This window comes from Cryptotermes secundus, unplaced genomic scaffold, assembly GCF_002891405.2.
Source record: "Cryptotermes secundus unplaced genomic scaffold, Csec_1.0 scaffold1441, whole genome shotgun sequence".
Taxonomy (NCBI): Eukaryota; Metazoa; Arthropoda; class Insecta; order Blattodea; family Kalotermitidae; genus Cryptotermes; species Cryptotermes secundus.
Window position 1 is genome coordinate 340,673 of NW_019734987.1, and position 12,051 is coordinate 352,723.

Sequence of the window (12,051 nt, forward strand, 5' to 3'; positions counted from 1 at the left end):
TTTAAGTATCTTTGCTATTATCTTTGCTGTATGTGCAATAAGACTTATTGTGCGATGGTCGCTGCATTTTGTAGCTTTTGTCTTTTTCTTTAAGGCAATCATTGTAACTTCTGTAAAGTCCTTGGGCCACTCTCCACTTGCATATATGGTGTTCATTAGTTTTGTCAGTGTTTTCAAACCACTGACAAAACTAATGAACACCATATATGTTCATTAGTTTTGTCAGTGGTCTGAATTATATGTTAGTTTAATAACACACCATTGTCATAAACCTGTAGATATTTTAATGTTTATGAAGTGATTAATGCAATATTTGCTTTTGATAATTTCAGATTGTTGATTTCGTTTGTTGAAGGCAAAGAGCCCTTATGGAAGGGTTACTTATATGCAATACTCATGTTGGCTACAGCATCTCTACAAACACTGATCCTGGCTCAATATTTTAACCGCATGTTCTTGGTTGGTCTTCGGATCAGAACTGCTCTTATTTCTGCAATATATCGCAAGGTGAGAGACTTCATCGGTAAGTAATGTAACATGTTGGGTTACTGAAGAAGCCGTTTGGATTGGTTATTGGTTTCATTAACCACTTAGTTACATATACACACTTGGTTTCATTAACCACTTAGTTACATATACACACTCAGTTACACTTAATTTATAGCGGTATCGCTGATTTACATGCACCTTATAATGCACTGTTGCATGCACACACTAGTCTTCTCCGGTTAACGTATCTCAACACACAAATTAGTGTTTCAGATCACTCCAGATTGCACACAATTAAGGTCTTCAATCACCCTTTAAATCTTCACACGTCTTCTACGAACTTCCCATTGCTGTTACTTAAACACACTCAAACACTCTTGGATACTCCCAAATACTGACATCTGCCCTGTCTGTAACTGTTGTTATATAGCTTCCGCACTCACCACGCAGAAAACAGGCTATATTGTTGGAACGTGTTTACCGACTGATTGCATAGCAATGGTCGTGGCATGGACTCCATAGAAAACGCTGCACTCTCATTGTTGCCTTGCATGTATTTGGTTCCAAGGCGTTTTGCGGTCAGTTACTTAGCAACGCTGTGTCCATCCATGTTACAGTAACATACTGCATAGAGCAGAGTCCTTGAGGGGCCAGCATTTGTTCACTTGGTTAAGAAATTTCATACATTTATGGAATCCAATGGTTTGTGGCTGTGTTTACAAGAGCTTACCACTAGTTGCTATCCTGAGGTTCATGAATCCAGTTTACACCTTGTACACTGTTTCTTTACTAGATCCATCTTAATGTGGACCTCAGTTCCATGCCTGCATCCCCAAAATAGTCTATTATTTTCAGGCTTTCGTACCAGAACTGTGCATTCTACATGCTGTGCCTATTACCCTATCCAGACTCACACTCATGCTTCCATTTTGATATTGACCTTCCTCTTGGTCTGTTATTTATTTTCTTATCTCCACTGGGCAGTTGATATGATAAATGTAGGATTTCTTCTTTGTAGCAGTTATGAAAAGTTTTATCATCTGGGATGCAACATGAGATAGAGCACTGTTTTTTGCCTACTTTATGCTGGTTTCTTGCTCGTCATACTCTTCAACTCTGAAAATGGAGGTGACATGTTTCTCCAAATTGCTGATTGATTTTCAATGAACTGCATGTCATTGCATGCCAGAAGATAGAACTTTTAACTTTTGAGATTATATGCATGTATTCCATAACAAGATTCTTGTAATTAGACTTTTTTTATTGCTTTGTACCAAGCAGTTTTTTTGTCTTCTGTTCCACAGATTAGAACTCTTCACTGTATATGTCTTGTTTATAATCTGTTGGATGGATGTTAGTAGAAGGGATTTTGTTTGCATCAGTGTGTCATTGAGAAAGTTTTTTTGTAACTATGTCTAGGCCTTACGTATGTCGAACACTGCACGGAAAGAATCTACAGTTGGCGAGATTGTGAATCTCATGTCCGTGGATGCTCAAAGATTCATGGACCTCACTGCATATCTGAATATGATTTGGTCGGCCCCACTGCAAATTGGTCTAGCACTGTACTTCTTATGGCAAACACTTGGTATGTAAACAGATGCATAACTCTTATAAGAAATACAAAGTATTGTTATAGATTAACCCATTGTCTTCAAGATGTGGTTGGCCACTTTCCAAACAGCTTTCAACATGTTTGAAATTTCATCCTTAGATTGTGCTAGTATTTGGTTTTGTCATCATCAGATGGTACCCTTATGCTTTACTGTGTTCTTCTTTGAAAAAAGTATGCATTTTATTCATCAGTATAAACCAGGAATATCAAAAAATAAGGTAACATTACAACAGCAGGGACTTGTTACCGTTTATATGCAGCTGGAAGGATAAGTGAAATGTCATTCAGAGACATCGGTGGATGAAATGTCAATATCTTTTATAAAATTATTAAAACTGAATATTTGAAAGAAGGGGGTAATTTCCCTAGTAAGTTCTCTGTTCTGTTATCAACCTGAATCTAGCAGATATGAATATACTGACAACTGAAGAGAGAAGTCTTCTGGGATGTGACGCCATGTAGATATTGTGTTAACCAACGTTTCGGAGGAACGTATCGCCTCCATCTTCAGGGTAGGAGAAAAAAAGAAGAAAATCCCAAAGCGAAGAACTAGTGTGAGCAGGTGTAAATGGTATGAAGATGGAGGCAATACTTTCCTCCGAAACGTTAGTTAACACAATACCTACACGGTGCCACATCCCAGAAGACTTCTCTCTTCATAGTCACTTCTGTGAAAACCTCAAATCTTACATACTAACTATTTGTCCCTTGGAGGGAAAAGTGTGAAGGAAGTTGAAGTGAGTGTCAATTATCAGTTGAAGGAACTAATGGAAGGTTCCTGGACAAGGTCAAAAAAGAAATGCTGTCTTAACTTGATCAATTTTGGCTGCCATCTCCTTCAAAATAGTCTCCTTTGTGGGAATGTATACAGTAATCCCATCAATTTTTTCCATGCTACATCAGAAGCACGATGGAAGTAATTTTGTTTCATGCTGTTGAGTACCGCTTGCAATTCCATTTGGATGTCAGAGGGACGATAACCGTGTTGTTGTTAGTCACGAACTCTCTGTTGTCATGATTGGGCCAGTTGCAGTTGCACCAAAGTTTCGGTCTTTTTCATCACATTTTCTCTCAGGTGTCTCAAAACGTCACAGTAAAAGTCAGAGTTGACCATAGTGTTCGGAGGAACATATTCACCATGAACAATCTCCTTCATGTCGAAAGAAGCAATGAGCATGCTCCTCATTGAACTCTGGATCTGCCATGCTTTTTTTTTTCTCTTGGTGATTGTGGGTTCTTCCACTGAAATGATTGTTGCTTTGTTTCTGAATTACATATAACTGTAAATTCAGCTTGTCACCTATTATGTTTCTAGAAATACTCTAAAATTTGGGTCCTCCATAGCCTTCTCTTGTAGCTCAAGACACATGTTTACTCACAAGTGTCACTGCTTTTGGTCATTTGTCAAGATTCGAGAACAAACTTTACGACATTGCGGTGCACGTTCAAATTTTCTGTTAAGATCTCTTGGTGAACTCCACAAGTGATCCGAGCAGTGTCTGCAAGTTCATGGATTGTTCGGTGACGGTCTTTGTGGATGAGTTCTCAAATTTTTTTCAACATCTTCTGTCAGTTTGCTGGTACTTGGTCACCTTGAAAATTTGTTAACTTTCAGCTGACACTTTACTGCCCTTGAAACATAAATGCCATTCAGAAACCGCTGTCTGGCATAAAGAGTGTTCTCCAAAAGCCTCACGAAACAACATTTCAGGGGTTTCAGTATTGGATTTACTGGGCTTCACGCAAAACCTGATGCAGTCACGTTGCTTGATTTTGCCATCCATCAAAGACAAAATGAAACACAAAGTCAAAAAAGCACTCACGTAAAAACAGTGCGTGTTCACAGTGCAGTGTCATGTGCAGACTGATGCAATAGGCTTGTGGAAACGTGACCTTGGCCTCCCCTCTCACCTTTCACTGAGGCAGTTACAACAGTCCAGGAATCTTGTGTTCAGGTAGTAGGGTTAAAAGTATAGATTTTTTTTATTTGAACATTGTAGAAACACTAGGCATGTTCTTGCTTTCAGTTTAGTTTTAATCGAAAGAGGTGAGGCCAAAGCCATTTAGAAAAAGAAAAGAACAAAGTACTCTGGTATATTTCATAGTAGAAAAGTATCAGTGGTGAAGTAAATTTATAACATTTCTTGGTTCAGATTGTCCTCATTTTCAGTTGTCTCCATTTGATGGATGTTTATTCAAAGGAATGCAGTTGTGTTTGGTTTGTAAATTTCAAAATACATTTAAACAAATTATTTATTGAAGAAAGCAGTCTTCTGGGATTTGGTGCCAAATCCCAGAAGACTGCTTTCTTCATAGTCACCGCCGTGAAAGCCTCAAATCTTACAAATTATTTATTTTTTTTCTGAAAAGTCCTCTGGACTTTAAGGTTTAAATATAGGTTCTGTGAACATATTTTTGAGGAATTATGTGGAAAACTCAGTGGTTTCAGTATAGCTTATTGAATAGGTTGTTGAAAATAATTTCTTTTCCCCAATTTATGGTTTAGATAATGATCATTGTGAACATACTTAACCACCCTGTGACTGATTTTTCAAATTTAAGAATTGTGGGGTAGCGTAGTTGGTTGAGGCACTATGCTACAAGACGGAAGGTTGCGAGATTGAATCCCAATGAGGTGGATATTTTTCAATTTACCCAATCCTTCCAGCCGCATTATGGCCCTGGGGTCGACTCAGCCTCTTAACAGAAATTATGAGTACCAGGAATATTTCTGGGGGTAAAGGGCTGCCGGCGCGTAAGGCTGACATTCACACCGCCATCTATGAGCTGATTGTCTAGAAAATGTGGGAGCCTCAGCATCTCACAACCCTGTGGGCCTCCATGGCCTGGTACAGGGATACCTTTACTTTTTACTTTTATACTTTACTCTTTGAGCAGTAGTTTAATTTTTCTTTAAAAAAATTTAAGTATTAAATGATAAACTTTTTATGGGCATTTTTCTGAGGAACTTTGTTGTGCTAGTATTGTTTCTTGCATTTTCTAAGTACTGAAATATTTCTTAATTATAGATTATATAGCTCTTGTGAGCTATTTGAGCTTCTTGTTCTTACATGATGTGCAGAAATATTGTGGAGAGAGATTATTTTATATGTACATAAACTCTAAGAGGGTGCATAACAGCAAAATTAGCACTGTTTATAGGTAGTGATGTTTTTGTAGGTGCATCTGTTTTTGCTGGATTGGCAGTTATGGTCATTTTGATTCCTGTTAATGGAGTTGTTGCCAGCCGTGTGAAAACACTACAGATCCGACAAATGAAATACAAGGATGAGCGGGTGAAGTTGATGAATGAGGTCAGTGTAGTTCAGGTTTTGATCAGTTACAAATTTTCTGGTTAAGTGACAGGTTGTATATTGTCTAAATTAAGTTCCAAAAGACAGGAATTTTCAAATATGATTTTCTTAGGTTGTTAACTGAACAATAAGGAGATTGTTACTGTTTGTAAGTATTTTACTGGCTTATTCAAGCATACTGCCTGGATTTTAGTCCAATACAAAAATCTAAATTGTAGTAGTAAAAGCTGCAGTTCAATTAGTTTTAGATAATATCTTTTTGTAAAGCCATAATGTGTGCTTAATATGACTTTAATGTGACTGAAATGCAGATTGAATATATTACCATATTACTTTGAACATAAGACACATTTTTCACATTTTTCCTTGTTGAAAAATTGAAGTCCATCTTGAATTTGAGGAATTAGTCACAAGTTTGTAAGCTCTCCATGGGGCAGCCTAGAAAGAACCAAACACATTTGGAGCGAGTCATCACGCAACATCACCCCCCCCCCCACCTTTAACTGTGAGCCAACCCCAAACTTTTAAGTTCCTGCATTTGTCTTAATATTCTTATTTTTCAGGTGTGTTCAGTTTACTCTCAGTTTTCACGCATTGAAAAGCGTTTTACATTTGATGCTGCATTCAAAAGAAAAGTTATTCTGTGCACTGTAAAGATAGGTAATCATGCAGCTGGCAGAAAGTATGCAGTAAGTGAGGCCTGTGTATGTCACTGGTGAAGTATAAAAACAAATCAGTTTTCATGTCTGACAAATAGAAAAAATCTTTTCCTGGACCAAGGAAAAGGAGAAATTATGAGATGTATGCTTCTGTTTTAGAGTATTTCAGAGATTTACGACATGCCTCACAATTGTAGCATAAATTTTAAAGGGGAAAAACAAATGGCAATGAAAGCCACAGGCTACAAAAAGTTATATATTACTGTCATGCTGTGTATGACTGCAAATGGCAGTAAATTTTCACCATATGTAATGTTAAACAGAAAGGCAGTGCCAAGAGAAAATGTTTGCAAAATTGTAATAGTTTGGGCCCAAAAAAATGCATGGATGACATCAGAGTTAATGGAAGACTGTCTTTGATGTGTATGGGAACATCGTTCTGGTGCATTATCAAAGCCACGGACTGTGCTTGCAGTGGATGCTTTTCATGGCCCTTTGTCCTTTAGAATCAGAAATAGGTCGAGAAACAGAAACACTGATTTTGTGATAATTTATAGTGGCATGACAAGTCAGTTAACAAACCATTCAAGCGTCTTGTCTGTAAACACTATGATGTCTGGCTGAATAAATACAATCATATATTAACACCTAGTAGCAAAATAAGAAGAGTAAGAGCTTGGAAGAAGTGCCAGTCAGTATTATTCCAGAATCGTTTGTAAAATGCTGAAGATGGCATTCAAAATTATATTCTTTGGAACAACAGTGAACAAAGAGGCGAGGGTTCGTCATCAGAAAATGAAAGTGCGACTGAAGGAGCATTGGATGAACGTTTTGACTAAATAAAAAAGATAGAAAGGAATATGCATATAGTGACAATTAAAATTTTTTTGTTTCATTCTAGTATATTTTCCATTGCTTTTAGCTTTGACTGCGTTCTAAATATTTTGTTATCTTAATTGATGTGTCCTAAATGAACTCATTGAAATAAATAAAGATTTCTTATTTTTTCTTAAAACCCTCATTTAATAATTGGACAAATCTCAAATTCTAGGACGTCTTGTGTTCAAAGTAATGTGGTATAAACAAAATACACTTTGTACTGCTGTGAGCTTTTTATGGCAGCAAGTGAAGTTTTTAAAATATATTTTTGGTTTTTATTGGTTTATATGTGTTGAACTCAAATGAAATATAATTTTGAAGAAGTAATTAGTTGTAACTCTAGAGTTATAGTACTGAATCTTGATCATTCAAAGTACAGTGGTCACTATGTGTATTACATACTCTGACTGTAAAAAATACAGGGGGGGTGCATCCGCGTGCACGAGAGAGATTCTCAGAATAGACGGCAATTATTTCCATAAACTGAATTAATTGATGAAGGTGTGGTGTGTTTCATATGACTTTGGAACTGATTTTTTTTTTTAATATTACTTAGATGAACTTGAGGCTGAATAGGATTAATATTTGAAATAATTATGTCAACCTGTAAATTATCAACTGTTCCTGTGCAGGTATTGAGTGGAATTAAAGTGTTGAAACTGTACGCATGGGAGCCGTCATTTGAGCAGCAGATTCTGAAGATACGAGACAAAGAAATTGCTGTACTTAAGCAGACAGCTTATCTCAATGCAAGCACATCATTTATATGGTCTTGTGCACCATTCCTGGTAAGCCAGTAGAGTCTTTAAGTGTAAGAAGACTGTGAACAAGGAGATCTAAAGTACTGTGTAACATTTTCCACTCACACTCTATTTGTTTGAATAATCAATGGAATGACTTTCCTGCGAATAATGTTAATATTATTTTCCTGCAAGTGAGGTACATACAAGAATATTGTAAAGCGTGCTGTAGCAGTAATGTAAGTTAAATCAGCACAGTATGTTTCCCTCTGAGTAATTTTTATTTCCAGAAAATGTTTAAATTTTACTTTTTAAAAAGATTCTTAAATGGTTCTCTTGTATTTTTAAGGCCCTGTTGAAATGTTCATATAATTACTTCTCTCCACAGAAGTTCACATCATTCCATCTTTGCCACCTCTTCCCAGATCCACGGAAACTTTGATGTTTTCATCACGGTTGGCATTCCCCTCTCTTTAGTTTGTATCAGTAATAGCCCTTCCTTCTTTGCTCTGTATGCCGTAATGCATTTTGGTAAACCTTATAGTGCAGTTTGTCATCTTGACTGGTGTGATTTTCTATCATTAAACCCTTCTTAGAAATCTGATGTATCAACACCTTTGTAATTGAACTTCATGGTCTGTCTTATTTTTATTCAGTACATGCTTGAACTTCTTGTTTTTCTGTATGTGATATACCTCTTTGTGGTAAAAAAAAATGAATGTTGCATGTGTGATATTCAGTCTGTGTATGCAAGTATAACCTCACATTGTGGGCTCCTTTGTCTTATGTCAGTTAATACTTGAAATGTTAGGCAAATTAAATAGAGATTGTGTGAAGTCCTCCAGTATGTTACTTGCTGGCTGTGGACTGGATGACCAAACTTCAATCCCTGGCTACATCCAAAGTCATTCAAGAGCTGCACCTTCTGCTGGGAAGGTTTAAATGAAGTCAGATTATTTGGTTATCTAAAGAACGAGAATTTTCATGCAACTGGCAAAAATTAAAAATTTTAATGCACTTATATACACTCTAGTTCTCCTAGCTGCCACTAGCAGTCCACCTTCTTCTCTTTTGCCAATGCCATTAGAGTACAGGCTAGTTGAATTTGTTAAAATACTGTATATCCAAAATCTTTCATCCATCAATCTGCTTCTTTGCCTAGGAAGATGCATGTGAAAGAACTAAAGTGGATATATGTTGTTTTGACTTTGTATTGGATTTCTGTAAGATTTTCTCCCATGCAACTCTCAGATACTTGTAAACAGTACACCCTATTCTCCATGCATGCCAAATATCCAGGAGTTTACTGTATAAGGTGTTTCACTTACCGTGGTAATGTAGCCAGATACGTGCTATCCACATTCATGAATGGTCTTAAAGCAATGGAACTGTTATTTCTTCATGTATTGTAATGACTGTTATTTGCATTCTATTGCATATTGATCCAAACAAGATATTCTAGTTTGAGTATCTCTCTCTGTCTGTGCTAACAAGAACATACTAATAAGGGAAAAAGAATGGTTAATAGAAAATTGTTCACTTCAGACACAGAGAATGATGGAGGACTTTTCCATGTTCTACAGAATTTTGAAAATTGGGCATACTTGAAATAGCTGAAATCTTAGTGCAAAATTGTGAAAATGTGACTGAGCAGAGTATTTTTTCCCTCCATGAGAGGTGTAGTACATCAGGTAGTCTTGTGAAGGGCCTACTTCTATCATAGCAGCATATAAAATACTTTGTATCAGTAATTACACTAAATTTTATTCACAGGTTTTTATTAGTAAGTGATGTTTGCATTTTTCATTTATATGCAAATAAAACAAATGAATTCCTATGTATGGCTCTGCTATGCACTGTGTATTTATGTGTGGTTTATTTAACAGCACTGTAAATAATCTATATTATTTAGTGTCTGATGTTTGGATTGTGATTAGTGAAGAATGAATTGGGAAAGATGTGGAAGGTAGTGGTTAAGGACTTTTGTGGAAAGTGGGTTACAGACATATTTTCTGTTTGGGAGGTTCTTCAGTTTTCCCTTCTGATTCTTTTAGCTGTGTTTCCTGGGTGTTCACTTACTTTTGTTAGTAGTATTCAAAAGAAATGTTAGTGTTTGTGACACAAAGGTTTTGTTCTTGAGGTGGATCATAGATCCACTCTGTCATTAAGGCTGTGTGGATTATTGTCCTGCTATCACCACGGTATATAGAGTACTGTTACATGTATGTGTGACTGTAGACGGGGTGTGAACGATAAGCTAAATCAGTACATTAAAGTTTGTACACATTTTATTCATGAGCTGGGATAGTGCAGTCGGTATAGCGACTGGCTACTGGCTGGACAACTGAGAGGGTGGAGTTCTTGTCCCTGTGGAGTCAAGAATTTTCACTTCTTCATGTCATCCAGACCAGCTCTGGGTTCTACCCAACCTCCTATCCAGTGGGTACCAGGGGCTCTTTCCCCAGTGGTAAGGCGGCCAGGGCATGAAGCTGACCACTCACCTTCATCTAGTGTCAAGGTCAAGAAAATGTATATCTATATACAATTCTGTATTAAGTCTGTCACAACACAACAATACAGTTTTCAAGGCTAAATTAGCTTTGCTACATGATTCAGATATTCATATCCATCATCAGGCAAATACATGATCGTGTTTACACACTAGTGAATACTTGACAGTTATCATATTATAAAACACATAGTATAAAAATTACAATGAAATATAAACTTATTATAAAACAAGAGTTATTTCATAAAATAAGGTTGAAACTATTCAAGTGTATTGTATCTATATCATGAAGTCAGTCATTGCAATCTTGTATTTTCCCATGGACATTGTATATTTTAGACTTCTGTATGATAAACTGTTTGGAGGCCCATGAAGTATACAGTTGCAATATGTATTCCCTACAGAATGGACATAAATACATCGTACGATGAGGCACCGACCAAACAATTAATGTTAAAGCTATACTTCACGGGCCTCCAAACAGTTTATCATACAAAATTCTAGAATATACCACGTCTGCAAGAAAATACAAGATTGTAATGACTGACTTTGTGATATAGATTATCACTTGAATAGTTTTAACATTGTTTTACGAAATAACTCTTGTTTTATAATAAGTTTATATTTCATTGTAATTTTTATACCATGTGTTTTATAGTATGATAATTGTCAAGTATCCGGACTTACTATGCTATTGCAGTTCACTAGTGTGTAAATATGATTGTGTATTTCCCTGATGATGGCTATGAATAGCCAAAACTTGTAGCAAAGCTAATTTAGCCTTGAACACTGTATTGTTGTGTTGTGATGGACTTAATAAAGAATTGTATATAATAACACAACAGGATGCATAAAATGAAAATTGTATATCTATACATCCTCTCCCCCATATGCCTTCACAGTCTAGTGCTTAATTAGTTAAGCACAAGGCCAACTTTACCTTAACCTTATGCATTTTATCCATTCCATTTGAGACTGGGTTTGTTTGAGTAAATTTTGAAAGTAACAGAGTATGAAATGCATGACTTATTTTATATTACTAAATGTATGTTTTTTTCATAATGGAATCTCTTGTTACCTGTGGGCACAAACTTAATTTTGAAATGGTATCTTTCTTTTTGAAAAATCTGAAGTTAAGTAGTTAAATGATGATGATGATGATGATAATGAAATTTAAATTCAAGTTATTCTAACATGATCTTATGTACAAAATTTCTTTGAAGAAACATGATTGCACTTTGCTGTCAGTGACTGATAAAGCATTTCAGTGGGGTTTTACTTTGTATTTTAAGTGTTTTAGCCTAAACTTATAAAAATTTTGCATAATGAATTAAGCATATTTCCATTGAGAATTAATAAGCAGAATCCAGTGAGTCTGACTGCTGGAAGCATGTCTAAAATTAATATTTTGTAACACTATTTAGAATGTTTGATATTTTGAAGTCTGAACTGCAGTGTTAGTATTGCTTATGACGAAGAGTAAGTTATTGATTTTACTACTGCAATAGCTAAAATACAGTATTTTGAATATTTGTATATAAATATTTCACCTACTGTGTTCTTTCATGCTAGCCATATATGTGTGGGGTAAAGGGAATGGTGCGAGACACAGTTCCTATTCCTATTAAAGCAGATGGATAATGTTAAGGTGGAAGTGTATGAGTTGAAAACACATTCACTCTCTTTCTCATTTTGGTTGCAGTAAATTAAGTAACTCCTACAGTAACACTAAGAAGTTTCAGAACGTGCTGATACAGTAACAAGAGAATCTATTATAAACTGCATGAGTCATTGTAGTATGTGTAATTTTTTCTTTATGAATGTTAATTGTTCGTGTCATGTTTAG

General features: G+C 35.9%; 1 protein-coding gene across 1 annotated transcript in view; it reads left to right on the forward strand.

Moving 5' to 3' along the window:
• The window catches only part of LOC111869170 (multidrug resistance-associated protein 1), a 151,260-nt gene that overhangs the window by 69,386 nt on the left and 69,823 nt on the right, over positions 1 to 12,051 (forward strand). Inside the window, exons 9-12 of the mRNA XM_033753308.1 lie at positions 333 to 507; positions 1,909 to 2,077; positions 5,285 to 5,418; positions 7,589 to 7,744. Of these exons, the coding sequence (XP_033609199.1) occupies positions 333 to 507; positions 1,909 to 2,077; positions 5,285 to 5,418; positions 7,589 to 7,744 (634 nt within the window). The remainder of the gene's footprint in view (positions 1 to 332; positions 508 to 1,908; positions 2,078 to 5,284; positions 5,419 to 7,588; positions 7,745 to 12,051) is intronic.